This window comes from Hibiscus syriacus, unplaced genomic scaffold (assembly GCF_006381635.1).
Source record: "Hibiscus syriacus cultivar Baekdansim isolate YM2019G1 unplaced genomic scaffold, ASM638163v2 tig00112289_pilon, whole genome shotgun sequence".
NCBI lineage: Eukaryota > Viridiplantae > Streptophyta > Magnoliopsida > Malvales > Malvaceae > Hibiscus > Hibiscus syriacus.
The window spans coordinates 791,133-818,616 of record NW_024063295.1 but is presented as its reverse complement, the minus strand read 5'-3'; the positions used below and the strand labels follow the sequence as shown (position 1 = coordinate 818,616).

Below are 27,484 nucleotides of genomic sequence, written 5' to 3'. Positions count from 1 at the left end.
GAAGATCAACAAGATTTCAAATAAGTATCATCCTTGATCATTCGTGACGTCGTCAAATCCAACCTTAAGAAAACATAAATAAAAGATTGGTCAAACGACAAGAAAAAAATAAAAAACGTGCCATAAGACAGAGATAAACGTGCCACAAATACAAAGATAAATGTGCATTAAAGGCATAATTATTCTTATTAAAAAAAACAAAGAGTAAAAAGAATCGATGGTCGATAACCAGCATTAAAACCGATGTCGTCACTGGCTAAATAAAATCATAGAAGAAAAAATTGATCTAATCCATAAAAAACGACACAAATTCAAAGCAAAAAAGTTGGAGGAAGGAGAGAGCGGTTAGGGAAAGGGGAGAGCGGCCTAAGTCGAGTTAAAAATATATGTTGATAATTTAAAAATAAAATAAACAAAAATTTTATCATTTTGATTACCGCCACTATAATTAAATTTTTGTTTAACCAATATGGAGTAGAGTTTACCTCAATACTTAACTCCAACAATGAGACTTGGAATCTTGGAGGGACATGTAAAAAAAGGAAATTGGTCATTGAACAATGATTTTATACCTAATTTCTTTAAAATAAAACTTCCTAATTTTCAATTTTTTTAAACATTTCACCACCTTCGAAAAGCACCAACCCCAAAACTTCTAAAATCCAAAAAGAAATATAGAGATTAGAGAATGAACCAGAAATGGGAGCAGCAGATTGTTGTTCTTTGACAACCTTCTCCATGATTGTTCGTATATGCTAATCATATCCATTGCTAATAAAATGTTAAGCCAAGCTATGGTTGAAACTAATTATATATTTGAATTAATTTAGGGATAAAATTGAAAGATTAAAAAATTTAAGAATCAATTTCAAATGAGTGTCTAGGGATAAAATTAGAATGTCTAAAATTCTAAAGACTAATATATAAAAATCATAAATTAAGAATAATGTTGAATTATTAAAAAGTTTAAAAATTAATTTAGCATTAACATAATTTAGAAACGCGTGAAAAAGAAATGATCTTATAAATTGGAATCTTTAAGAGTGGAGAGGGGAAAGGTTTTTCTAGTGAGTTGACTTGGTCAACATCAATTGAAGATATACACAAAAGAAAGAAAAATCAAGTGAAGAGTTGATCAGTGCAGAGCATCCACATGGAACACGTACAAGGACCTCCTCCTCCGGCGGCACCCAGTGCTTACTTTCCGATGGCTCATCCCGTCTCGGTCATCGGTCCTCAATACTGCTACCCTCAGCCGGTAGATCTGGCCGTCGTCCGCAAGGTTCTGGCCATAACCGAGGGCAACTTTGCCGTCACCGACATGAATGGCAACATCATGTTCAAAATCAAAGGAAAATTCCTCAGCATCCACGACCGTCGAATCCTCACCGATGCCGCCGGAAACCCCATTTGCACTCTTCGACCCAAGGTTTTCTTTTCCTCGTTACAGTCCTGTGTGTAAAATTTGTAATGATCGGGAATAAAAAAGATCTGAATGGATTCTTTTTTTACAGATCATGACTGTTCATGATAGGTGGCAAGTATTCAGGGGAGAAAGCACGGAAGATAAAGATCTGATATTCACTGTGAAGCGATCTTCCATGATCCAATTCAAGACCAAGCTGCATGTGTTCTTGGCGAGCAACCCAAAAGAGGATGTTTCTGATTTCAGAGTGGAAGGGAGCTGGCTTGAAAGATCCTGCACCGTTTATTCCGGCGAGTCTAACACCATATTGGCTCAGGTAATTACTACATTTAAGACCCTCTTCGGTGAAATCTAATAATACGTCCTGTTTCTAGTCTCAAAATCAAGTCTAGCTCTAAAAACACTTTTAAAAAGCATTGCAGAACGGGATGAGATCTGCATATGTAGAGTATATAAGCATAAAAACGAGCATACACGCAACGGAAAGATCGAATATCAATGGATGTTAAATTTAGGACCCTCATCTTCGGATCTAATCACATACGTCCCTACATACGTATATGTATAGGCTTAATGAGATCGACATATGTACATGTTTGTGTGGGGGAATATATAATACATATGAGCACTGCAGATGCACAAGAAGCACAGTGTTCAAAGCGTGTTGCTTGGGAAGGACAAGTTCATGGTGACGGTGTATCCCAATGTGGATTATGCGTTCGTGGTGGCTCTCATTGCCATCCTTGATGGGATTAACAAAGACGACGACGACATTGTCGAGTGATCATCACTCATCGCAACCAAATGTTCTGCATATATATATTATCTCTGTTAAAACTACAGGTAAATTAGCTGTGTTATGTGATCAGTTAGAATAAAGGCAGGCGGCAACCTTCTGCTTGATTCAACTATAATGTGTTGTTATGTATTTACCTGTCTTACTTGTCAGCTTACAGTGCTGTAACATTTTAAGATGCAACCCTGTTATAATCTTAGTTTGTGTGATCTTCAGTTAAAACCATGTCTAATTGACTGCTCAATGCTGTATTTGTCCTCAAAATGTGATGGATTTTTTTAAGTAAAAAAAGTTTTACGAGTGATCTCATATAAAATGATTGGTAAAGGTCAGCGGCGGAGCCATGGGGGCTGAGCGCCACTGCCGCTAATTTTTCTTTAAGAAATATAGGGATAAATATCTATTTGGACCTTTAAATTTTGGTTTATTTTGATTTTACTCTTATTTTCTAATGTTAATTATATTTTGATTTGACGAATGAAGCGGAGAAATGCATCATCATTTAAGAGATGACGTGATAATTTAATATATCATTAGTAGTTTTGACGGTTTTTTAATAGCGGTGGCTAAATTGATAACAAATAGTTCACTTTTGAAGGATTTTTGTTTGGATGATTAAGCTAATAACACCCTAGAAATTGAATGAACAATTTAAATAATTTATCCTCATTTTTATTACTATGTAACGTTGTTGAGAGATTAAGCATCTTCTTCGAAAAATCCATTTTATGTAGGGTAAACTACGTCAATGGTCACTGATGTTTGGGTAAGTTTTTGTTTTCACCACTAATGTTTTAAAAGTTACAAATTGGTTACTAACGTTATCGTTTGTCACAAAATGGTCACTGACCGTTAACAGCCGTTAGGAACCGTCACGGAAAACACACGTGGAACGTTAGATGCTTACCTGGATGGTTTGATTACCACAGTGGAGAACCTCACTTCTCCCGTTGACCAGTGTTTTACCAAAAATTTAGTCAAAAAATAATTAAACATAAAATGAGCGGGGAAAATTAAAGGGGATCCATCCGATTCTATTTTGATTTCATTCTTCACTTCCTCCTTCACGAATGAAGCAGTTTCAGAGGGTGTTTGAGAAAACCATAAATCGGAAATGTGAGGAAACAAAGAGAGGAAACATAGAAAGCGATTAAGAGAAAAATAACGAGCAACACTTGGATATAAGAGGGGTTCGAAGTGATTGGGTTTGAGGAAATTTTTAGGGTTCAAAGCGAAGATAGTTCTGACATGGAGGCTACGGAAAAAAGGGGACAACGCCATGCTTTACGGTAAGCTGCATTTTCAGTTTGAGAGAAAATAGATTAACCTAGAATTTTGCTAGAAAATTAGATGGGTTTTTTTAAAATAATGTCGATTATTTTGTTTTATATTACTCTTGATTCTTGATTTTTGATTTTTGACAACTGTACTGATTTTGTGTTGACAGAAAATGTATGTGGTTTATGTTGAAATAATGTTGATTTTCTGTTGACAACTTTATTTGCAATGTTTTCTATTTTCTTTTGACAGAAAATGTATGTGGTTTATGTTGAAGTAATTTTGATTTTCTATTGACAACTTTACAACTAGACTTGCAATATTTTCTGTTTATATGATATGTTATACAACTTTACAACTCTACTAGCAATGCTTTATGTTATATGTTATATGATTTCTGTCCAACATAAAGTATATGTACTTCATGTTATATGCTATTTTCTTGATATGATCACTTTATATCAACTTGAAATCATGTATCCACTTTTCATGCTATTTTTTTGTTATATGCTTTATGTTGTAAAGGTTTTGACATGTGGGATATATTGAATGTTGAAATTTCTGAAATATGTGGGATATACTGACTTTGTGGTTTTGACATGTTTGTATGTTGAATGTTTTATATTGTTGTAGACCATGCAGTTTAATAATATGTTCTGAATGTTGTAATGTTGTGGTCCCTACATGTTTGAAAAATAATGGTTAATATTGTGTTCTTGTGAACCACAAGGATTTGATAAATTATGCTGACTTTATGACTGTTTATGTGTATATGTGTGATATGCTTGTAACTATAAATATTCTAAATATTGTACTGTTGCATGTTTGCATGTTGAATATTGTAATAATATTAGACCATATGATAAAGTGTTTATGTGTGTTATGGGTCCTACTATGCTGAATATCAATTCAAAAATCTTGTTACAGGTCGTGAAGATGAAAAAAATTTTCTGTTGTGTGTCATTACGGTGGATCCTTTGTACATTCACCTAGAATGAAGTTCACTGGTAACAAGATTGCTTATTTTAACTTGTGTGATTGTGACACAATCTCTTTGCTTGACATTTGTGAAATGAAGGAGCAAATATTAGTCCCTACTCCTTTACAATTATTCTGGTTACTGCCAAATGAAAAATTAACTAAGTCTTCCATCATGCTTTTAGGATCTGATTCTGATGTAATGAAAATGGTACAGAGTTTACCTAAAAATAGATATATTCACATCTATGCACAAGTTAAAGGTATAAATGAAAGTGGTTGTTATGAAAGTGGTGGTATAGAAGTAGATAATGTTGAAAGTGGTGGTGTAGAAATTGATACTGCTGAAATGGGGATTGTAGAAAGGGACAATGCTGAAATAGGTAGTGTTGAAGGGGAAAATGCTGAAAGTGGTGGTGTAGAAATGGATAGTGCTGAAAGTGTTGGTGTAGAAATGGATAATGCTGAAATGGGTAGTGTAGAAATGGACAATGCTGAAATGGGTAGTGTTGAAAGGGACAATGTTGAAAGTGTTGGTGTAGAAATGGATAATGCTGAAATGGGTAATGTTGAAAGGGATAATAAGAAAGACAAGTCTAGTAATGAAGGTGTTAGAGGGACTGAAGCTGATTTTGAAGAAGTTGTGGTAGAAGATGAAAATAATGGATCTGATGAATCAGATTTTGATTTTTAGGAAACTGATGGTGAAAATTCTTTTGATGATGAGGAGAGTTTACCTAGTATGGTAGAGGATCATGTGATGAATATTTTAGGGGACATGGGTAGGCATGAATTTAACAATAGATCTGATGAAATGTTTGACTCTAGTCCTGTTAATTCATGAGAATTAAACAGTGACAAATATTCTGACTCAGATGTCCGTCCTACCTTCACTGAGTTCAACAAAGATACTGATATGGAGAACCCTAAATTTTAAAAGGGTTTATTGTTTTGTAGTAAAGAGACTTTAAAGGAGGCAATTAGGCAATATGGGAGGATGACTAGAACAACTGTTTTGTTTAAGGTTAATGACAACAAGAGATTAAGCAGTTTGTAGGGAGGGTTGTCCATTGAAATTATGGGCTTCCCCATTGCATTCACATGATTCTGATTCGAACACTTGGCAAATTAAGACTTACGAGTCCGAACACACTTGTGCTAAGTTGTTGAAAAATAAGAATGTCAGTTATAAGTTCATCGGGATGAAATATATTCAGAAATTCATGTCTGATATGAATTATTCTTTGACTTCCCTCAAACAAGATGTGATGACTGACTATGGGGACAGTTTGTTCTTTGACTAAATGTGGAAGGGATAGAGAGCATGCCTAAGAAATGATTCAAGGTAAATTGAAAATATGGAAAGATCTATGAATATTTACTTGAATTAAGGAATACAAATGCTGGAACTACAACTGTTTGCAAACTAGATAATAGACTATTTCAAAGAATGTATGTTTGTCTTCAAGCTTGCAAAGAGGGGTTCAAAGCAGGTTGTAGAAGGATTATCAGCCTTGATGGATGCTTCTTGAAGGGTTATTATACTGGTTACTTACTGGCAGCAGTTAGTATCGATGCTAATGGTGGAATCTATCCCATAGCATATGCTGTTGTGGAGAGTGAGAATCAATATTCATGGTTATGGTTTCTGGAAATTCTTGAAAGAGACTTGGACATTGACAACTCATATGGATGGTGTTTTATGTCTGATAGACAAAAGGTTATGATCTTAACTTTTTTATTTATTATAAATTAGTAAGCCTATTATCATAATTATTTATTAAGTTATCCTTGTAGGGACTTGTTGAAGCTGTGGCAGAGCTATTCCCTAATGCTGAAGCCAGGAATTGTGTAAGGCTTATTTATGCCAAGTTCAAAAAATATCACAAAGGAAAAGCTCTTAAGGATGCACTATGGAGAGCTGCTAGAGCAACTTATGGTAGAGAATTCCAAGATGCCATAACAGAATTGAAGACTTTGTCTAATGATGCATTTGAGTGGCTGAAGCATCTTAACCCTCAACAGTGGTCCAAAGTACAATTCTCTGCCACTACTAAATCTGACATGCTTCTCAATAACCTTTGTGAATGTTTTAACAAGGTAATCTTATTATAATTCTGTTTATATATATTTATTTTTCTATAACTCTTAACAAATTATATATTGTGCAGATCATTTTGGAAGCTAGAGACAAGCCCATCCTTACTATGATGGGGCTGATTAGAACCAAAATTATGAGAAGAATTGTTTGCAGATATGAAGCAACTGAAAAGATTAATGGGCCATTATGTCCAAATATTCAGAAGAAGCTGAACATTATAATTGATCAAGCAACTAGGTAACTCTTTTCAAATTTAATATTTCGTTGAGATATGTTGACATATGCTATCAAATATGTTAAGATATGTTGCTGAAATATGTTGAGACCATTTGAGATATGCAGACCATTATGAATGTTTAAATATTCTATCGAACTATGTTGTTTTTATTGATATATGCAGGTGTTGGGCTACACATGCTGGAGGGTTGAAATATCAAGTTGAATGTGGTCCAGGAAATCAACTTGTGATGGACATGGGCTCCCACTCTTGTTCTTGTAGAAAATGGGACCTGACAGGCATCCCATGTATCCATGCAGTAGCAGTCATGCAACTGCACAATGATCGACCTGAACCTTATGTTCATACATGCTACCACAAATCCACACAACTTGCAATATATTCTAATTTCATTTGTCCTGTCAAAGGTGAACTACTCAACTATTTACATATACCTAAATAATTTATGTCATGCTAATTTTCTAAATTCTTTCTTCTTTTTTAATAGGTGTTAAGCAATGGACTATTGTCATTGAAATGGAGCCTATTCTGCCTCCAGAATTGAGAAGACCGCCTGGAAGGCCAACCAACCAAAAAAAGGAGAAAGGAAGCTGATGAAGGAAATAAGAATAGACCTAAATTAAGCAAGAAAGGTTCGATGGGAAATTGTTCTAAGTGTGGTAAACCTGGCCACAATAAGAGGACCTGTAGAGGAGAAGTTGGCGGTAACAGAAGTCTAAACCAACATGAATTAGGATCCAGCCAACCACATGCATCTGACCAGCCATCCCAACACTCAACTCCAATGCAATGACAAGCTCGAACTATCCAACCTACAAGGCCTCAAGTATTAAGGCCAAAATTACCTACAATGAGGCCACTTAATCCACCTACAACAGTCCGTTGGATGATGCCACCATCTACAACAGACCATGCAATGCCTGGCAGTCAAGAATCTTCTGTTTCTAACCCTCACAATCAAGATTTGCACACAATATCAAAAAAATGAAATAGGTAGTGTTGATGGAACTTTTTGTGTAGTTTACCTAGGAAATTGACCTACTTTGTCATATATCTGCTTCTGCTTAATTGGCTTTGATGTATAGCCATTCTTTTTGTAAAGTTTACTTATGAACTATCCATATTTTGACATGAATTAAGCTTTAGGCTTAATGTCATATTGAATTAGAGCAGGTTTGACAAATTATTGTTCTTACTTGTATTTTGACTTGTATCAGTTTACTGATAATGAAATACATCATATTTTGGCATTTCTTTGTAATATTCATTTTTGAATTATTCTTGCAGTTCAATGCAAAATAAAGAAAAATTAAATGCACAATGCAAAAAATCAAAGTTTATATATATACAAAGGAAGAAAAACCATTGCAAAATAATAGAACCATAAGAATTAATCTGGAAACACATACAAACTTCCATTACAAAGCTTTTAATCCACCATTCAAATAACATCATTTTCATTTGCTAACCCAAAGCTTATAGACATATAAAATCAAGATAACAAGCAAAAAAATCCTCTCATTTCTCCTTTCCCTTTCGACTTTTCTTAATTTCTTTAACAACTCTAAGCAAACAAATCTTGCCCGAGGCACCATGGGAGGATCCATCCAAACAAAAAAAATGACATTTTGTACTCATCTTTTTCCCATAGTTTCGGCAACCAAAAAAACCTCCTCCCACATTTTTCATTCGTCCAAGCCGTTACCACCTTAGCTGGTTGTCCACAATTACAAAGAGAAACTTCAATGGAGTCTTCCATCTTCACCTTAGATAGCTTTTATCTTGGGAGGGATTTGAGAAAAATTTCAACAAAGAAGATTTTGAAGGAAAAGAGGTAGATTAGGGTTAGGGATTGGGTTTTATTTAAAGGGGGAGAAGAAAATGAACGTTAGAGTACTGCTCTCTTCCACCATGGCATTCCAGGTAAGCATCTAACGTTTCACGTGTGTTTTTTTGTGACGGTTCCTAACGGCTGTTAACGGCCAGTGACCATTTTGTGACAAACGATAACGTTAGTAACTGATTTGTAACTTTTAAAACATTAGTGGTGAAAACGAAAACTTACCCAAACATCAGTGACCATTGGCGTAGTTTACCCTTTTATGTACATGGTATCAATTAAAATTGGGGTAAAGTACACAAATGATCTTTAATTATAAGGTATCATTTTTAAGTTTTTCGATTATTAAAAGTCACAAAATGATTTTTTTTATTATAAGACGTTATTTTTTTAGGTCCCCCAACTATTAAAATTACAAAGTGATTACTTGACTATTCAAATTCTCCATTCACCATTAAAACTTTGACAGTCAACTGAGTTAGATATTAGCATGCTGATCGCAATATGATAAAATCACTATTTAATGACGTCTGTTGGCATTGTTGTTACTTTCAAGCATTGACTCGATGACATAATATTTCAAGTACTAGCTCAACGATATAATGTAAATGAAAAGTCGATTCACAAAATACAACTCAAACGATTCTGAGATTAAATTTTATCATATCTCAGTCCACAAGTTAACATCCAACTCAGACGACTGCCAAATTTTAATGGAAAGGATGAGTTTGGAACATATGAATAGTCGAATGACCATTTTATAACTTTTAATATCAAGGGACTCATCAAAATAATACCCTATAATCGGGAGATCATTTTATAGCTTTTAATAGTTAGGAACTCAACAAAGTAATGTCCTATTGTCAAAACTATTTGTTTACTTTACCCTTAAAATTGTAACTACATGACAATTACATATGTGTACATGGTTGTAAACATTTTTCAAGGTGAAAATTGCAATATTTTTGAGCAATTAATTATTTCTCAAACCTTAAAATGTATCAATTTAAAATATGTGTATATATAAAATTATAAAATTTAAACATGTTAGGTATCTATACTATCTTAAAATGTAAAAGTTAGCATATATAATTTTTATAAAATTCCTCTATTTTCCTCTAACTTCTATTCAATTTTACCATTAACTTGACAATTTTTTAAAAAAGGAAAAATAACTTTTTAGTCACTTATGTTTATAATTTTTTTACAAATTTGAACCTTAATATTTAAAAATAAAAATTTCATTAATCGAGCAACACATTTTTTCAATCATCTACATTTATAACGAACTTTCAAGAGTCAAATCGATAAAAAACATATAAACATAAAGAATTGAACAAGTTATTTTAACTTTTGTATATAGTTGTTAGGTCGGTAGTTAAAAATTAGGGAAGAAACCAAGATATTTTCATTAAAAAATAAATATAGGGACTCAGGTGTATAAAAATAAAGAATAAAGACTAAAAACGTAAAATTTGGAAACAGTATAGGGATTCATGACATATTTAAACCTATATATATAAAGCCCAAAAGAAAAGAAGTGATTTGAACTTGAGCCTGCCCCGCCATGCAAATGATCTCGCAGTTTGAAACAATTTGAAAAGCAAAAGTGAAGAAGAGAGGCGGGCTATTCACCATAAGCTAACGTTTAACTTCTCTCTCTAAGGCCAAGGTGTTTTCTTTGAGGGGAAAAGAAAACTACTCAAATCCATTCAAAATGACATCTCTCAAGCTCAAGGTATCTTCTGTATCTCATATTTAAGAATACTTGTAATTCTTAGACGACAATGACATTTCTGTTGTTTCTCACAATCACTTTTTAGAAATTCTTCTTTTCCCTTTAAGTTCCAGTTAGGGTTTCGTTTTTGATCAGTATATCATCTCTTTTTCAGGGAAAAACAGGAGATCAACATGGCTTCAGTCGTGGTGACCTTATCTATTCTCACTTTATTGTATTTGGTAATTTTGTTTTATGTTTTCCTTTACAATCTTTATTTTCTGTTCTTGTTTGTGTGAAAAGGTCTCAAATTTATTCCCAAAATGAAGCATCTACCATGTAAGTTTTCTTTTGCTTAATTAGAACATTATCTGATTATTTTCATTTTAAATAAAGAACAATTTCATTGTTCTTTTTTTTCTTAATTTTTCTAGGAGGAAATCAATAGTATGCAGCAAAGAAGATGATCCAAAGGTTTTTACCATTTTTTTTTGATTCTCTTAATAAAGCATGCATTATTTAAATCGGTTGCTTTTATTTATATTCATGTTTAACTTCCAAATGTAATTTAAAGGGGTCTTTGAAGAATATGACCAAGACCAAAGGCAGGCGTGATAATTCTGGTAAGCTTCATTTGCATTTGCAACAATTTTTCATAATTATTATCTCGATTCTATGCAATGGGAACTCTGTTTACAGTTCTTTGCATACCACTTTTCAGAAAATAAAATTGTTCAAAGAAAAGCGCTGTCAGATCTTAGCAATCTTACTTCTTTGGTTTCTTCCACTAAGGTTTATGATGGCTCTAAATCAACGTGAGTGACTTTTTTACTGTACTTTTGAATTGTTAGCTCTTTCTGCAATTGTATTAACTTGTTGCTTTTACTTTCTCATTTTGCAACGCAGGAAGAATCATAGAAGTGCCTTGATTGAACGGTACAAAACTTGATTGTTGTTATTGTTTCCTATTTGGGTGTGGATCTGATGTATTCCAAGATTTCAGGACACAATAGATCCTTTTCCATATAGTCAGTGTATCTTTTTTTTTCCCAATGGTATACGCATATGTTATTTTGTTTCTCCCTTTGAAGTTTTTAAGTAGTTACACATACATTTGATTCCCCTTCCCTACACTCTGATATCTGCATTGTTATTCAGTTATCCAAAATGAATATGGACCAAGTATGTAAAATTCTATTGAAGAAGATATAGCTTTATATGGATATTTATACGTTAATTTGTTTCTTGTTTATGAGATGATAGTTAAAATATGTGAAGTAATTTATTTGCAGGGTTTCAGTGGCTTTAGTTGCAAAAACTGTAAATGTCTCATCCGGAAGATCTTTCAAGGTACAAGGGATAAATTAAAACTTCAAAGTTCTTTTCCTTTTTCCCATAACCCTTCCAGCTCCTCAAACATATATGATGTCACTTAAGTGTGAAAACTGATAACTAAAATCTGGGTAAACTAGTTCTGGAACTGTTGTAATTGCTAGTTTAATGACGTGTGTCCTGCTAATATCATAATTATCACCCCAAGCCATGGAATTAGTAACTAAATCACCCAAAGGGTAGAAGAGAGCTCTGATTGTAATGAACATTAAATCATGAAAAATTGTTGACGAGAAAGTATAACCAATGAAAAGTGGTAGGATGAAACATTTATCTTTATTGTTGGGTTTAATAAGATCTTGGATGAAGTTTAGGACTTTCAAACTGCTAGATCTAATTAAGTTATTTGAGTGTTTTATTTCACATTTATGGCATCACACAGAAAATTAACGAAAGAAAATTCATGTTGTAGTTTTGATATATTCATTTGATTTTCCACTACAAAGGAATTGATCTATTTCAGAATATCTTTTAAAATAGGGAAAAGAGAGGGACCATCCTAATCGAGGTGCTATCGGCGTTCATTCTTCAAAGACAGGTAACCTTCAATTATTTATAAAGTTGTTTTGGTAACTTTCACTGGCACAACAACATATAAACAAGCTTTGCTTTTTGAGAACAGAAAGTATTATAGATCCGAAGACTTACTTGAGTGTCCAAAGTGTTACAACCCAGAATTCAGATCGTAAATCTGTTGTTACTACTGGCAGGTACACGGTTAAATTGACTTTCAAATTCCGTTTGGAGTGCAGGATGCAACCTGATCGTATGACTACTGTTTAAAATTATCTGATCAAGTTTTCCTCAATTCAATTATTAATATTGCATTATGTTTTCTTTATTTATTCAGGACAACCAGGAATCCACTTCCACCAACAAGGTTTGTGAATTTATAAACATTGAAATAATTGATTAAAAGAATGCATGCAATATCTCTCACTGATACATGGTATAATTTCTATTTTCATCTTGAAGGAAGTCTTTACCGGTGTTGAAGGAGGTGAACCCATCCTTTGCAAGTGATGCAAATTTTAAAATTTTATTTCACTTTCTAAAAGAAAAGAAAAGAAAAATAATAGTGCTACTCCTCATGATGTTATCTTGTTGGTCTTCTTTTATCATCTTTTATTTTTTCCCATTAAATTGCCCCTTTTCCATGTAGGAAAAAGCTACAGAAGCTATCAGGATTACGAGTAAGATGCATGATCCGTTTTTCTTAAATCTCCAAAAGTGCGTGGCCCAAAGTTCGAGTCACTAAGATGGTGGTTTTTTTCCTGTCTATCCCCCCCCCAATGTTGGGGTTTCAGGTAAGACTAAAGTTTGTAAAACTGCTTCAAAGCAAGCAAGCAATGCAAGGAACCATCTCTCAAGGAATAGAGAGAGTGATAGCTTTGTAATAACGTAAGCAGGAGTTTCTGATTTCATTCTGGTTCTTACCATGCTCAACTCAGGGATAATTTATATGTCAGAATCAGAAATAAAATGAAGTCCTCATTTACATACACAGTCAAGTCAGGCAAAAGAGTTTAATGAGATAAATTGGTTTTTGTTTGTCTAAGAAATCGTAGGTCTGGTTGGTTTACCTCCTTTCGGTTTATTCTAAACATTGTTCTTTATCAGGGTCAGAAGTGAAGTGCTTCTATAGTCACCTACTTTAAACTATGATTTTCTTACCGAGGATTTGAAGTCTACTAAAATTTCAAATAGTAGAAATGCCACTGTAAAGTTTGCGATTTATTATAGCTTGTGTCAATTTTAATGGTGATTGTGGTTGATGCTTGGGAGCATCAACAGGCTGTGTGTCTCACAATTCAATTGTTTTATATGCTCTATCATTTTTTTTCTATCTTTGGTTTCTGTCTTTTATGAAGCATGTAAATTAGTTCTAGGAAGTCTTTTAACATTTTTCTAGAATTATCTGTGATGCCCACTTCTATGTCAAAATTTTCTTTTTTTACATGCTCGTACTTTAAACTGGCAATTAACTGCTTCATTCTCCTGGGCATCACGAGGGGACTTTATATTAGATTTATCTGGAAAAGATATATTAATCTAATCCATTATTTTCATGAAATATCTTGTCTGGAATATTTTGATATGAAAATAAAATCGATAGGTCTGCTTAAAAGTTTACTGGCATATATTATAGATCCATGGTTTTGCTGATTTATATAGCATGTTCTTTCTAATAGTATAAATATTTTTATTGCAAATGAGTACGCTGATGATTAGTTTGAATTTTGGAAACAGGGCTACTAAAAGTCGAACTAATTCTGCTGCTCATAACTTGCCAAGATCTTTCAAGGTATATGACGTACTATATCTGTCTTTAATCTATCAATTTAGTTTGCTCTTTATTTTAATGATATTTACGTATATTTTCTGTTTGCTTCATGCTTACATGGTAACCAAAGTTGTATTTGTGTTTTCATGTTACCCAATTTTACTTATACAAGTTGTTTTTATTTCATTCATTGCTCAGCCTATTGTTAAGACTGCACTCAGGCCTTCTAATTCTCAAAGAGCGTCAAAATCAAAGTGTTCTTCAGGTTTGGGAAAACCAGTATCTGCTGCTGCAATCACATCCAAGAAAGACAAAGGATGTACTCTTCTGGAAGATAATTTAGCAACAATTTCCAGTGAAGCCAGCCAAAGGGATCATACTTCTAATGGCGATAGTGATGCTAGCATCAACAAGCCTGGTTCCCTTGCTAAGAAGAAAGCCAGACGTATATCTTATACATCCTTACTGATGTCAGGATCAAAGGTTTGGCCCCACTACAATCTAATATACTGATGGCGTCAGCTTTTTCCTTGAGAAGTTGAATGACCGTTGGAAATATTTTGCAGCTATTAGAAGGTATTGTTGGTGTCAAAGAAGAAGAAAAGTTAATTGGCATTGATAATGATGACAATCCGTTGGAAGTTTCTCAATACGTAGATGAAATTTATGAGTACTATTGGATAAGTGAGGTATTTGATCATTAGCCTCTTCTTTCTCGAAATTTTTTTAGCTTACTATGGCCTGTGTACTAGGCTTAATTTAGAGTGATTGTGATCCTTCTTGAACACGGAAGCCAGACCATGGGGCTTCATCTAATCATGAGTAGCTAATGGACATTGACTAATAACACAAAACCATCTTGTAAGGGACTATCTTAGTAGAATAAGTAATACCATGTTAAAATACAGAAGTATTTTTTTTCAACTAGTTGATTCCTGATCAAAAGGGCAGCTAAAGAGTTGCAAATTATAAGTTAAGGATAATATTTTGTTGTATTACTGTGTCGGTGCTTTCCAAAAACAGCGATATATTCATCAGAAACAAAACATCTATTTTCAATTGAATGAACAAAGCAGAGATGTTTTCTAGTTTTAATTTCCTGCCTACTACAGAAATGATTGCTGATCCTTCTCTCAATTTTGCTTTGGCCCCAGACGTTGATCTTTTCTGTACTGTATCTGTGTGCATCAAACACCAATGCTGTTAATAAAAAGTCTACTATCTCAGTCATCAATTGTTTGCCTGTGTTTTAGCAGCAATGTTTAACTAGTTAGGTAATTCTACTGAATATTGATATTGAACTTAAAAAATGCAGGCTATGAATCCATCTCTGGAAAATTACATGTCAAAGCAGACAGATATTACCCCTCATATGAGAGGCATATTGATCAACTGGCTGATTGAGGTATAGTTTTGCACATGGTTTTAATTCACCTTTTTGTTCATCATGGTGTTGTCCATTCATAAATTATCAGTGTTATACCTTGCTTATTTTTGTTGCTCTGTACTTCATCACTCTCATGCCAGGTGCACCTTAAATTTGATTTAATGCAAGAAACACTCTATCTCATGGTCAGTTTGTTGGATCGATATCTCTCAGAGGTCCAAATAAAGAAGAATGAGATGCAGCTGGTTGGTCTTACTGCTCTTTTGTTGGCATCGAAATATGAGGATTTTTGGCATCCTAGGGTAAATATTTGAACTTTCAAATTTGCACGGTATCTTGTATTATTATTCTTTTTCAATTTTCAAAACTTGCAAAACCGTTACTCATTTAACTGTAATTCTTTACAGGTGAAAGATTTAATCAGTGTATCTGCTGAGGCTTACACTAGTGAACAAATGCTCAAGATGGTATGCATTTTCTTCTGATGGCATGCAATTTGAACTTCTGAGAAAATCCAGGTGTTAGGAGGAAACTTGATGTAGGGCAAGTAACCCACGGCCCGCGTATTCTGAAACCAAAATCATTCAGTAGTGAAAATTACAATGAAACTAAACAACATAGGTATTTATAACTTAACTCAAGATCCTAATATATACATAAACAATTATAACTCTTCAGCCTTAACTTGTAAAGTAAAATAATTGCTAAATATAAAATAATCTAAAATAGCCTAACTAGGATATCTCTGTTCTGCATCACCCGGTGTTTGAATTTGGAGTTTATTTGCTTTGTTTATTTTTAATTTTAACCCTCCTGCTGGAATCTTCACTTCGGACCAATAGCAATAGCTACTTCTAGCACCAAAGTCTTGGACTAAAGTAGATGTATCGTTATGCAAGTATCTTCCTTGATATGCAACATTCGATAGGTGTTTGCTCGTATTGTTCTTAACAATAAAAAAATAATTTGAACTTTCAGGAGAAGCCCGTTACATTCGATAGGTGTTTGCTCGTATTGTTCTTAACAATACAAAAATAATTTGAACTTTCAGGAGAAGCTTGTCCTTAAAAGCTTGAAGTTTCGCCTAAATGTGCCTACTCCATATGTCTTCATGTTAAGGTTCATCAAGGCTGCTCAATCAGACACCAAGGTATGTGGTAGCTTTTTGAATATCACTAATGGGTCAGCTATTTGATAAGGTCCGAGTTTCTCAATTAATATATTGAGAAGAAAAGTAGGTCCATGAACTTGTATTGGAACCAGTCATTTGATATTTTGGGGTAGTTGATTAGGATTCTATTTGGATAATAGGTATGATCTATGATGTACTGATTTAAATTGGATTGACAAAATGTTCAAAAGTTCGGTAAACATTTGTTTTAGGTGATGGATGTTTGGTTTCAGTTTGAACATCTAGCCTTCTACCTCATAGAGCTCTGCTTGGTTGAATATGAAGCTTTGAAACTCAAGCCCTCCTTGCTATGTGCATCAGCTATCTATCTTGCTCGGTGTACCCTGCAGATGTCTCCCTATTGGACACCGTTGCTTTGCAAACACACGCGTTATGATGTGGTGGAAATCAGGCACGCATGTCTCTTTTAATGTCTTGTTGTCGTTGTTAGCAGATCTTTATTTATTGCCTGATTGTGAGCAGGGAGTGTGCAGAAATGATTTTAAGATTCCAAAGAGCTGTAAATTTGGGGCAATTGAAGGTCACATTCGAAAAGTATACGAGTAAGGAGCTCAGCGGAGTTGCGGCGATCACACCCTTGGATAGACTTCCTTGAACTTGATTTTAGTTGCACGAGTTCAGTTTTAGAATGTTAATAAAAATACAATTGTGACAGAAATAGCATGGAAGCACCGGGATTATGGTGTTGTAGTTTTTAATTGTATTGAGCTCTAGTTTCCTACTTTTAAGAGAGATTGATGATGGATTCTGGGTTCATACTTGATCACTTAAATTTTCATCGTTTAATGTTTTTTATTATATTGTAATATATTTTGCTGATAATATATTCATTAATGAAATTTGTTTTAGTATAATTGAAAGTTTCAACGTAAAAAGTTTTATATAATTATCTGTTTTCTATTGAGAAAATATATATTTTGCATAATGATTTTCCGGCTCCTAGACTTTAAATTTTAATTAGATAGCTTTTTAAAATTGATTGTATTTACTTATTAATTATTAATTTTTTTATATTTTATTTTTTGTCACGCTACAAAATTAAGAAAATGAAAAAAAAAAATCAAAATACTATTTTTTATACATTTTTTTAGAAGAATGAATGAAGCCATAGGCACTTGCGCTTCATGTATGCGTCCCGTGATTTGGGTTTTAAAAATAAATTAATTTAATTACTCAAGTTTGGGGCTTCAAAAGGTTTTTATAGGCAAAAGGGAATATGAGGTGGCAGTATTTAAAAAAAAGCAACGTCGTTTTCGAATTTTTTTATTTAATGTGATCATCGAACTTAAAAAAAAATTCAATGTGACTTTTTAACTAAAGATTTACGTCGTTAACCGTTACAATACTGACGTAAAATGAGTTCTCAACATAATAAGTTATATTACATTACAAATAATTTTCATACAATCATATTTATATTATTTTAATCATAAATTTATTAATTCATAAATGTCATTTTTGATATCATAAAAAACTAGTTCAAAAAATTTGTTTAGATATATCAAAGTTTACAACTAACTCTACAATATATATCATCTACCATACTTCCTAACATTATTATGTGTTCCAAAATAAAGACACTAATACCAACATTGAAAAAAACAAAATGCGTAAGTGAAAGAATCAAATTTTAAGAAGGACTGAAAAATAAAATCAATGAAATAAAGGCCTTAAGATATATTTGTAGTATTTTAAATTTAAAATATTTTTATTTAAAAAAAATCAAATAAACCCTCAAATTAAAAAAAAAATCAATTAAACTCAACTACCTCACAACGAAATGCCAGTAGTCTTTCTATATTAAGTCATGGATTCGTAAAGTAAATGCTGCCGAATTTATTTTTCATTTCTATAAAGTCCGAAAAGCATCGTAATGTTTCATCAAAAATCAAAGCCTTTTGCCTCGTTTTCCATCTTTGTGCTGAACCGTTCGTTCCCCGCTCTACAGATCGCTCTTCGGATTGCTTCTCTCCGCTCCTCAAATGGTATGAGCATTCACGTTTTGCGTCTCCTCTTTTATTTCTACAACACGCTCCTCCACGTATTGTTTGATATATTAATTTTGATATTACGAGTTAAATATCATTAAGTTAATTTATTTCTAACAAAAAATAACAAAATTTTATTTATCTATCAACCCATTCTTTCTTTTACTCTTTTCGCAAGAGTATGTGCAACTTTCATTTCAATCTTTTTCACTGCCTTATTCTCTTCTATTTATTTCACCTTCTCTTTTTACATACCAATTGAGTAATTAATTGTTTATTGATTCTACCCACATATTGAGTCTTCATAGGACTAGTATAAATAATATAATAAATCTAAAGGTAACAATTTGGTATTATTAATGTAATCACTTATTTTCGTCCGGGGTTTTATTTAATATACATATAACGTACATAAATATATGATTTTGAGAATATTTTTTAAAAAAAATATATATATAATATATAGTTTTAAAAATATTTTTTGAAAAAATATATAATAAATAATTTTGAAAACATTTTTCGAAAATATATATAATATATAATTTTGAGAATATTTTTTTTGAAAAAAATATATATAATATATAATTTTGAAAACATTTTTCAATATATATATATATAATATAGTTTTAAAAACGTTTTTTTTGAAAATATATATAATATATAGTTTAGAAAACATTTTTGAAAATATATATAATATATAGTTTTGAAAACATTTTTCGAAAATATATACAATATTAGTTTTTTTAAAAAATATTTTTGGACATATTTTATATTATATAGTTTTTTATTTACATTATATTTATTTCATTTTTTATTTAATTATTTATTTTGTTTATTTCATTATTTTTATTTTTATTCTTTTATTCTTTTTCTTTTTCGTTTAGGCCCAAAAAGTCCAAAACCGGGTCCAACAGAGCCCAATTGGGTAAGGGGCTTGACCCAGTCTTAACCTGATTAGGGTTTTTAGGTTTAGCAAGGGCGTCACACATATGACGTGTGAAAACCACGCACGAAGCGTGGAGATCGGTGGCCAACAACTGAACGAGATCGGGATTGAACCATCCTTAAAATCCCGGGCGAACGGTGTCCACGAGAAAATCGGAACGAGTAACTCAACAAACAGCCCACGAATCCGTCCCGTTCGGGACTCAAAACAACCAAAATCGGGGCTATAAAAAGCCTCCGACGAGGCCAAGAACAAGGGGTGAGAAATCGATCAAGAGGCAGCCAAGCAACCATAATCACAAGAAAAAATAGCCAAACACCGAACAAAAAACAACCAAGAGTTACCCGAAACCAAAAACAAAACAAAACACAAAATAGCAAAATAACCGAACCAAACAACCTGTCTAAATACCACCAAAAATAGAGAAAAAGTCAAGGCCTTTCTCTTCAGAAGGAACATGGATCGTGAAGGAGAGACATCAGAGGAAAAGTGCATGAAAACGAAACATTTTCCTCAAAAAGGTAAAAAAACCCGAAACTTGCCCGTTAGATCTACTCCGAGTAGGGCGTATTTTGGGGGTTTGGGGGTCGATTTCAGCCTCAGGGGTTAGAATGTTTCGAAAGAGGCATTTTACTTTTTTCGGCCACCGGTGGTGGTGGCTGGAGCAGTGGTCAACACGGCGGGGCTTCGCCGGAGCGATGGTCGGCCATATACAAATTGAGAAAAGGGGGAGATGATTTAGAGAAAAGGGAGAGCTCTGTTTCAGGGAGGAAGTGAGAAATGAGAAAATGACATATATTTTTTTATTTTGGGAGGTATTTATAGGGGGACCATTGTGTAATTATGAAATAATTAAATTATTTCCGCAGTCCCTATCCTTTTGATGTGTAATACATTTTGGTCACCTATCTCAATTTTGCCTCTAAATTTTCAATTAATTCGATTTAATAACTATTTATATTTTTTTTGCAATTTAACCCATCTAACTCTTATTTTTTTCTTTGCAGCATATCTTTAGTATTAACTTTAATTTGTTTCAATTTAGTCCTTTAAATTTCCTTTTTTTTTTATTTTTTTTAAAAACATTTTTTTTAAAAAAAACATTTTTTTACTTTTCTAATTTTGTGAATTATTTATACATTTTATTTCACAATTTAATATTTTTTTTTAAATTTTTAGGGGTAATTCTAATCGATCAAAGATAAGTAGTTTGAATCGAATTTTTAAATTCCAATTTAACTTTTAATTTTCACAAGTAAGAAAATCGAGAAATTAAATTAGTACCAGAAGGGCAGTACAAGGGTGCTAATCCTTCATTGACTGTAACCAACTCCCGAACTCGACATATTTCTGGTAAAACGCATATAAGGTAAGATGGTCAATTGAGGTGTTCGGTCAACCTAATTATGTTTGGAAAATATATATAAATGATCGGTGGCGTCTCTTGTATGTTTTATTTAAGTTGAATTCCAATTCCGAGCCCACCCAAAAGACGATTACGACAGTTTGGCGAATCTACTAGGGATAGGTAAGTGAGTCAGGCTAAAGTTAATTCTCGGTTCTCTTTTAAAGTGAAAATTGTAAGTTTAAATTTTAATTTATTTATTCGATCCTTGATTTTTTCCAAATAAATAGTTGTACTGACTTTTTTTTCAATGGTTTTAGATTTTCATCTCAGGCTCTATACCCGAGCTCCAAGCCCTTTTATTAGTGGAGGTGAAAGCGATGCCTTCGTGGGAATTTATTCTCTGTATAGGCCTAGCAAGTAACATTCGGGATTCATATACCTTATGTCTTCGTGTGAATTTATTTTCTGTATAGATATAAGGAAATGTGTCATCTCGAGTTTAACTTGGTCCACATAAGCTTGTAATGGGCTTAGGACTGAGGGTCTGGTAAGCACAAGGGGGCACCAGCAAGAAGAACTCGAGTATATTTTTAGAACCTAAACTGAGAAACAAGGAATTAGAGCCCACTCCAAAACTTCATTTCAAAACCTAGGCTGTTTTGAGATCATTTCATGCTTTATTTTTTGTTCAGAGTATGTGAACTAGAAGTTTATATGGTTAGGACTTGTTCAAAATCAACATGCGAGATAGAGATCATGTCCGGGTAGGAATAATAAGCATGTGGGGTAGATATCATGTGGGGTATGACTTTTTATTTTCATTATTATTTTGATTATTATATTTATCTCACTAACTTTTTCATTTCATTTTTGTTTTGTTTTGTTTTATTTTATTTTATCATTTTCATCATAAAAATAAAAGAGGTTTTGATCTAAAAAAAATGTTTGTTAAACATAAATAATATGCATTAATGGACAAAGGGGTTGTAATGCAAGATATAAAAAACGCAGAGGTCAGACTATGGTCAGAGAAGGCTCAGGGAGACAGTCTGCAAGGCAACTATGTGTCAGATCTGGTTAGTTATGCTTCTGTCAGCCTTTAAGGAAAACAATGTTCAAGAACTGCAGAGCATTTGGGACAGCTGGAAAAGCGACCAGAAACGGAAATTTTGTAACATCCTAAATATCGGGTTAGTGACCAAATTGTAAAATTTAAGAATTTGGTGATTAAAACAGAATAGTTGAATAGTTCAATTATTTATTTGTGGATATTTCCTGAAAGTTATTAGTAATTATTAAAGGAATTAAAGGGAAAAATCGTCATTTGTCATGAAAGATATTTTTTTATCTCTTTAAAAAGAGATAAACACGTTGGGGGGGGGGAGTATCTGGAAAACTCTTCTTTTTCTTGTTTTCTTCTTCTCCAACGTGCTGAGCAAAGGTGAGTTTTTATTTAGTTGATTATTTGTTGATTTTATAGTTGGGTTTTGATTATTAGATGATAACTAAGCTTAAGGAAAACTTAAGTTAATTTATAATCAAAAGATGAAGAAGTTATGAAAGATTTAAGTGAAGGAGTTTTTAAATGAATTTATGCAAAAGAGTTGATAAGTTGAATTTGAAGTTAAATTCGACTTGTCATCAGCTTAATTAAGAGATATGAAGTGATAGAATTGAATTTAGAGAATATTGAATATTTGGTATGATTATTGAAGTTCATAAAGAGGAGAAGATTTTGAGGTTTAAGATGAGATAAATGAGTAGAAATTAGTTTAAGTATGTATATTTGAGTTAAGAATATGAAAGGGAATGAAACATGAAGAATTTAAGTTGATATAGTGAATTTTCGTGCATGAACAGTGATTTTCTAGCCTTGAACTAAAAATTCTAGATTATGCAGGGGGTACAGATACCCCATGGGGGGTATCAATTCCCCCCTAAAGGAAAAAATGGAATTTTGGTTCTTTAAACCGGCTTAAGTTATTAACATCAAGTTTAAGGTTTAGGCTTCTGATAATTGTTTTGAAATGTTATATTTATGTAGATATTGAGCCTAAACAAGTTTTGGAATAATCAAAGGATTAGGATCGAATCAAAGCAAGGCTAAGGTGAGTGCAATTTAATTTCTGCTTATGTTATAGAACGAACATTGGCTTGCGATGAGCTAGTGATGAAGTTACTATGGTAAGAAGTAACTCTTAAAATGTTATGATATGTTTGACATATTGTTCTATGTGTTGTGTGATATATATATATGAACATAAGTAAACAAGACATGACATATGTGCTTACATAAGAACATAAGAAATAAAATAAGCTATGTGATAAGGATATAGAGAATGAAATGAATGACATGAAATGTATGTATGCTTGATTATATGAGTGGATATGTTCTTGTAAATGCTATGTGGCTTATGTAAATAAATGGAAAGGTGAGATAAAATAAGTAGTATTTACTCATAAGGTAAAAGGAGATTATATGAACATATAATATTGATAGGGCACATAAGACTATACGTCTATCTTTTAATATAATAAAGTGAAATAAGTCAAATGATATTGAAGTATGTGAATATAGTATAGGTGATATGGGATTATGTGACAATAAGTTATATGAGGTGAATGATATAATAAGAAGCTATGTGATAAGAAGATATGAGTTTATGTGATATGGGATTATGTGACAATAAGTTATATGAGGTGAATGATATAATAAGAAGCTATGTGATAAGAAGATATGAGTTTATGTGATATAAAAAGTGTATATGTGAAATAACATGATAGGTGATAAAATCATAAGCCTATATGATTATGTGATATATGTTACATGATATGACATGCGAGTTTACATAAACAAATGAGAAATGATATAAGCCTTATGAAACGATCTACGTGAATACATGCACTTGTGATACATGTGATATGATATAGATATATGGTTACACATACATGTGGTATGTGACAGAAGAGAAAGAACAAGTGATATGAAATGTTATAAATGATAATGCCCATGTTATGTAATATGAGAGCTAGTGGTATAGTTTGCATGCCATGAGTCGAGGGTTTACCTATGTTCTACGGAATATATGGATAGAATTACCTATGTCTTTCGGGACATATGGACAGAATACCTCTAAGGAACATATAGAAAATTTACCTAGGTTCTTTGGGACCTATGAACAGTTGCTGAGGTTCTTTATGACCTCTGGATAGGTCTTTCTGGACATTTATACGAGCTGTGGTGACAGTATAGTGGTGCACAACCTCAATGTACTCACATACCTTAAGTTCTCAAAAGTATACATGGGCTAATACATAGACTTTAAAGAGAGTAAATAAATTAATTGATATGATACGATGTGTGTTCTGTTGTGAAATGATATAGGTGTTCCATGATGTGTATAGAAATGTTTAGTATATGTTTATATGATAAAAAGAATTAGTGAAATTTGTACATGGTTAATAAGAGATAATAATAAATACGCTATATGTGATATGTATATTTGGTAATATGAAACATGTTATAGAAATTATATGATGATATGTTTATTCCTTGGTGTAGTGGTAAATGTATTATATGGTGAGTATATGGTAAGAAAAAGGGATTAATGATAGTATTTGCAGATATATGCCCTTTGTTTATATGAAATATGATATGGTTATATTATATGTTTTATATGCCTCACTAAGTCATCGACTTAGCGTGTGATTGTTTCATAGGTAGGTTTGGAAAGCGATAAGAGAAGTAAAGAGGAACAAGACAGGTCAATTCTCCTTACCGAAGATCAGATCAGAAATGTATATCGAATTACATGTATTTTATTAGAAAGAATTTAGTTGGAATGTAATAAAAAAGATTTGTATTAGATACGCACTAATCGAGTTTTGGAATATTTTAAACAGATATATGTAAATGGTAAATGTATAGTGATGAGCGTTTTAAATTTTATGAGTTTTATACATGTTTTGTCGAGGTATTGTAGCAGGGTATCAGATCCCTGTCAGCAATCTGGAAAATTTTAGCATTTGGTACTGTAGTAGGGTACTGTTCATGGTACTATTTATTACTGTTCACGGTACTGTTCATACCATATTTTATGTTCATAAATACATTTTTGACTTGAATTTTTATACTGAAACATAATTTAATAGAATCTTGTGGTATTTTCTTAAATTGAGTTCAAATGTTTTGCTATCTTATAAGAATATGGTTTCAAAAAGTCAATGTGACATCTCAGACTCGTATTCGGGTCGGGTAGGGGTTGGGGTGTTACAAATTCTACCAACGATATGGTGATATCACACTTTTACTATATGTCAAAATAGATGAGTCCCTAATTTGAGCCTTAGTGCAATTCTAGAATCCAGGGTATAGTTGTTTCACATTTAATCAAGAAGACATGGTACCCACAATCAAAGAGTATATATTTTGCTGCATTGTGAAGGAATCAGAATGGACCGAGTCTACACCAAGCACATCAAAAGTAAACTTTTCAAAAATGGGTTGGCAAAGGTTGCAGGGGCAGATGAGAAAAAGGTTATTGACCTGGAGAGGCCCCTTCAAAGATAATAAGACAGGCTTGCCATTGTTGACAAATTCAAGAAACAAGTAAATAGTTCATTTCGATAGAGGGCTCCAATGGTGTTTCTGTTAGGGAACAGGCTCAATAGAGAGTAAAGGCAAGTGATGCAATTATTTGAGACTTCTTAGAGCTAGTATAGAAAGTGGCATGCCACATGCACGACTTGGCGAGAGAAGCTGGAGTGGTTCGACAAGGTATTCAACCAATGACAGATGAAACAAGAAGACTTGTCAACATATTAGAAGTTGTTCGGGGTTTAGAGGACTTAGTCAGAATTTTCCTTTGAGATGTTTTTAGTCTCTTAAGAAACAACTCTTTTGTTCCAATAAAGATTGCTTATAATAACAGACGCGTTTTTTGGATCAATGCCTCGAACATTTCATGCATCATACATTTCTACATACTTTGCATTTGTTTTTTTTCTTTATTTCTTTACATTCACATTAACTAACAGAAAATTTCTCGTCAAAAAAGAAACAAACACTGGACATACCACCCTAAGCATTTGACACACCTTATCCACATAACACTCGTTCAAAAAAGAAGAAGATGGAAGCAAAGATAGCCCAACTCGAGGAGAACATGTTAAGGTTGCAAAAAAAGTTAGAGGAGAAAATAAGTCAAAATAATAAAAATACTCTGGAGTCAATCACTAAAAGCCAAGAGTCTTTGGTTGACCAAATTGTTGCAAAATTAGCTGGCCTGAATCAACCAAGTGCACCTGGGGCAGGGACATTTGAAGGGGTAACTATGCCACATACCCCGCAAATGGTTATTTCACCTGGAATCTTACCAGGACTTCAAGGGGAATCATCCGCAGCAAAAACAAAGGCCTCGTCTACTGTAAAAGTACAAACTTCTATATCTAACACCGAAAATAATCCGGGTGATTACCATATACCGAACTTTGATGAAGAGGACAAGAAAAAGAAGATGAAAGAGAAAATCAAGCAATTGGAAGACCAAATGAATGTGGTTAAAGGAGACTATGACTACTATGGAGTCGATGCCGCGGAACTAAGTTTAGTCCCATATTTGGTTATTCCTTCGAAATTCAAATCCCCGGAGTTTGAGAAGTTTGATGAGAATAGTTGCCAGTCAGCCCACACTACCATGTTCTGTTAAAAGATGACAATATACGTAGGAAATGACCAACTCTTGATTCATTGCTTCCAAGAGAGTGTTTGGTTCAGCCATCCGGTGGTACAACCAGCTAAATCGATCTCATATCAAGACCAGAAAGGATTTAGCAAGTTCATTCTTGGAACAATTCAAACATGTCATTGATATGTGACCAGATCGAGTTATGCTGGAAAGTATGGAGAAGAAGCATAAAGAAAGTTTCAAACAATATGCATAGAGATGAAAGGATTTAGCTGTGCAAGTTCATTCACCTTTGGATGAGAAGGAAACCAAGAAGCTCTTCGTGCAAACACTGAAGGCTCCTTACTTCGGACACCTGGTTGAAATCACATCTGGAAATTTTTCTAACTTAGTTATGGCCGGGGAGATGATAGAATATCCATAAAATAAGACAAGATCGAGGGAATGGAGACCTGTAAGAAACCTCCAATGAAGAAGATGGATGGAGAGATCAATAACATTAGCACCTACAACAACAAAGGTGTTACAATCTCCAACCCAAAATCAATTGCAGTTGTACCGTCAGGTACTTATAGACAAGATTCAAGGGAACCCAGGAAAGAAAGAGAAAAAGATCATTTCGATCATATTCCTATGACTTACAAAGAACTCTACCAGCAACTCTTCGACACTCATATAGTGTCACCATATCTAGAGAAACCTATGAAACCCCCATACCCTAGATGGTATGATGAGAACACATATTGCGAATATCATGGCTATGTCCCAGGGCACACTATCGAGAACTGCCTTGCATTCAAGAGGATCATATAGAGAATGTGAAATAAGAATTTGATCCACTTCAACAACTCAGGGGCACTGAATGTTGCACTAAACCCTTTGCCTA

The 27,484-nt window shown here is 33.2% G+C and overlaps 3 protein-coding genes across 3 annotated transcripts; all 3 read left to right on the top strand.

The window, feature by feature from the left end:
* The first annotated feature begins 1,059 nt into the window (after positions 1 to 1,059).
* LOC120177484 (protein LURP-one-related 10-like) lies at positions 1,060 to 2,405 on the top strand. The gene is made up of 3 exons (XM_039183617.1): positions 1,060 to 1,429; positions 1,515 to 1,742; positions 2,061 to 2,405. The coding sequence occupies exons 1-3, from the start codon at positions 1,154 to 1,156 to the stop codon at positions 2,208 to 2,210; spliced, it is 654 nt and encodes a 217-aa protein (XP_039039548.1). The 5' UTR covers positions 1,060 to 1,153; the 3' UTR covers positions 2,211 to 2,405.
* Positions 2,406 to 5,928: 3,523 nt separating this feature from the next.
* On the top strand, positions 5,929 to 7,411 carry LOC120177430. Its single transcript, XM_039183584.1, has 5 exons — positions 5,929 to 6,198; positions 6,276 to 6,578; positions 6,650 to 6,816; positions 6,980 to 7,224; positions 7,305 to 7,411. The coding sequence occupies exons 1-5, from the start codon at positions 5,929 to 5,931 to the stop codon at positions 7,409 to 7,411; spliced, it is 1,092 nt and encodes a 363-aa protein (XP_039039515.1).
* A 3,531-nt stretch (positions 7,412 to 10,942) lies between these two features.
* On the top strand, positions 10,943 to 17,289 carry LOC120177429 (putative cyclin-B3-1; the record flags this gene model as incomplete). The annotated part of the gene is made up of 19 exons (XM_039183583.1): positions 10,943 to 10,997; positions 11,096 to 11,189; positions 11,281 to 11,310; positions 11,667 to 11,724; positions 12,247 to 12,304; positions 12,389 to 12,476; positions 12,617 to 12,646; positions 12,742 to 12,766; positions 12,929 to 12,959; positions 13,074 to 13,167; positions 14,017 to 14,071; positions 14,249 to 14,533; positions 14,617 to 14,739; positions 15,366 to 15,455; positions 15,578 to 15,739; positions 15,845 to 15,904; positions 16,489 to 16,587; positions 16,842 to 17,020; positions 17,092 to 17,289. Coding segments are annotated over 19 exons (1,749 nt in total), but the record flags the coding sequence as incomplete, so codon positions are not given.
* Positions 17,290 to 27,484: the final 10,195 nt, after the last annotated feature.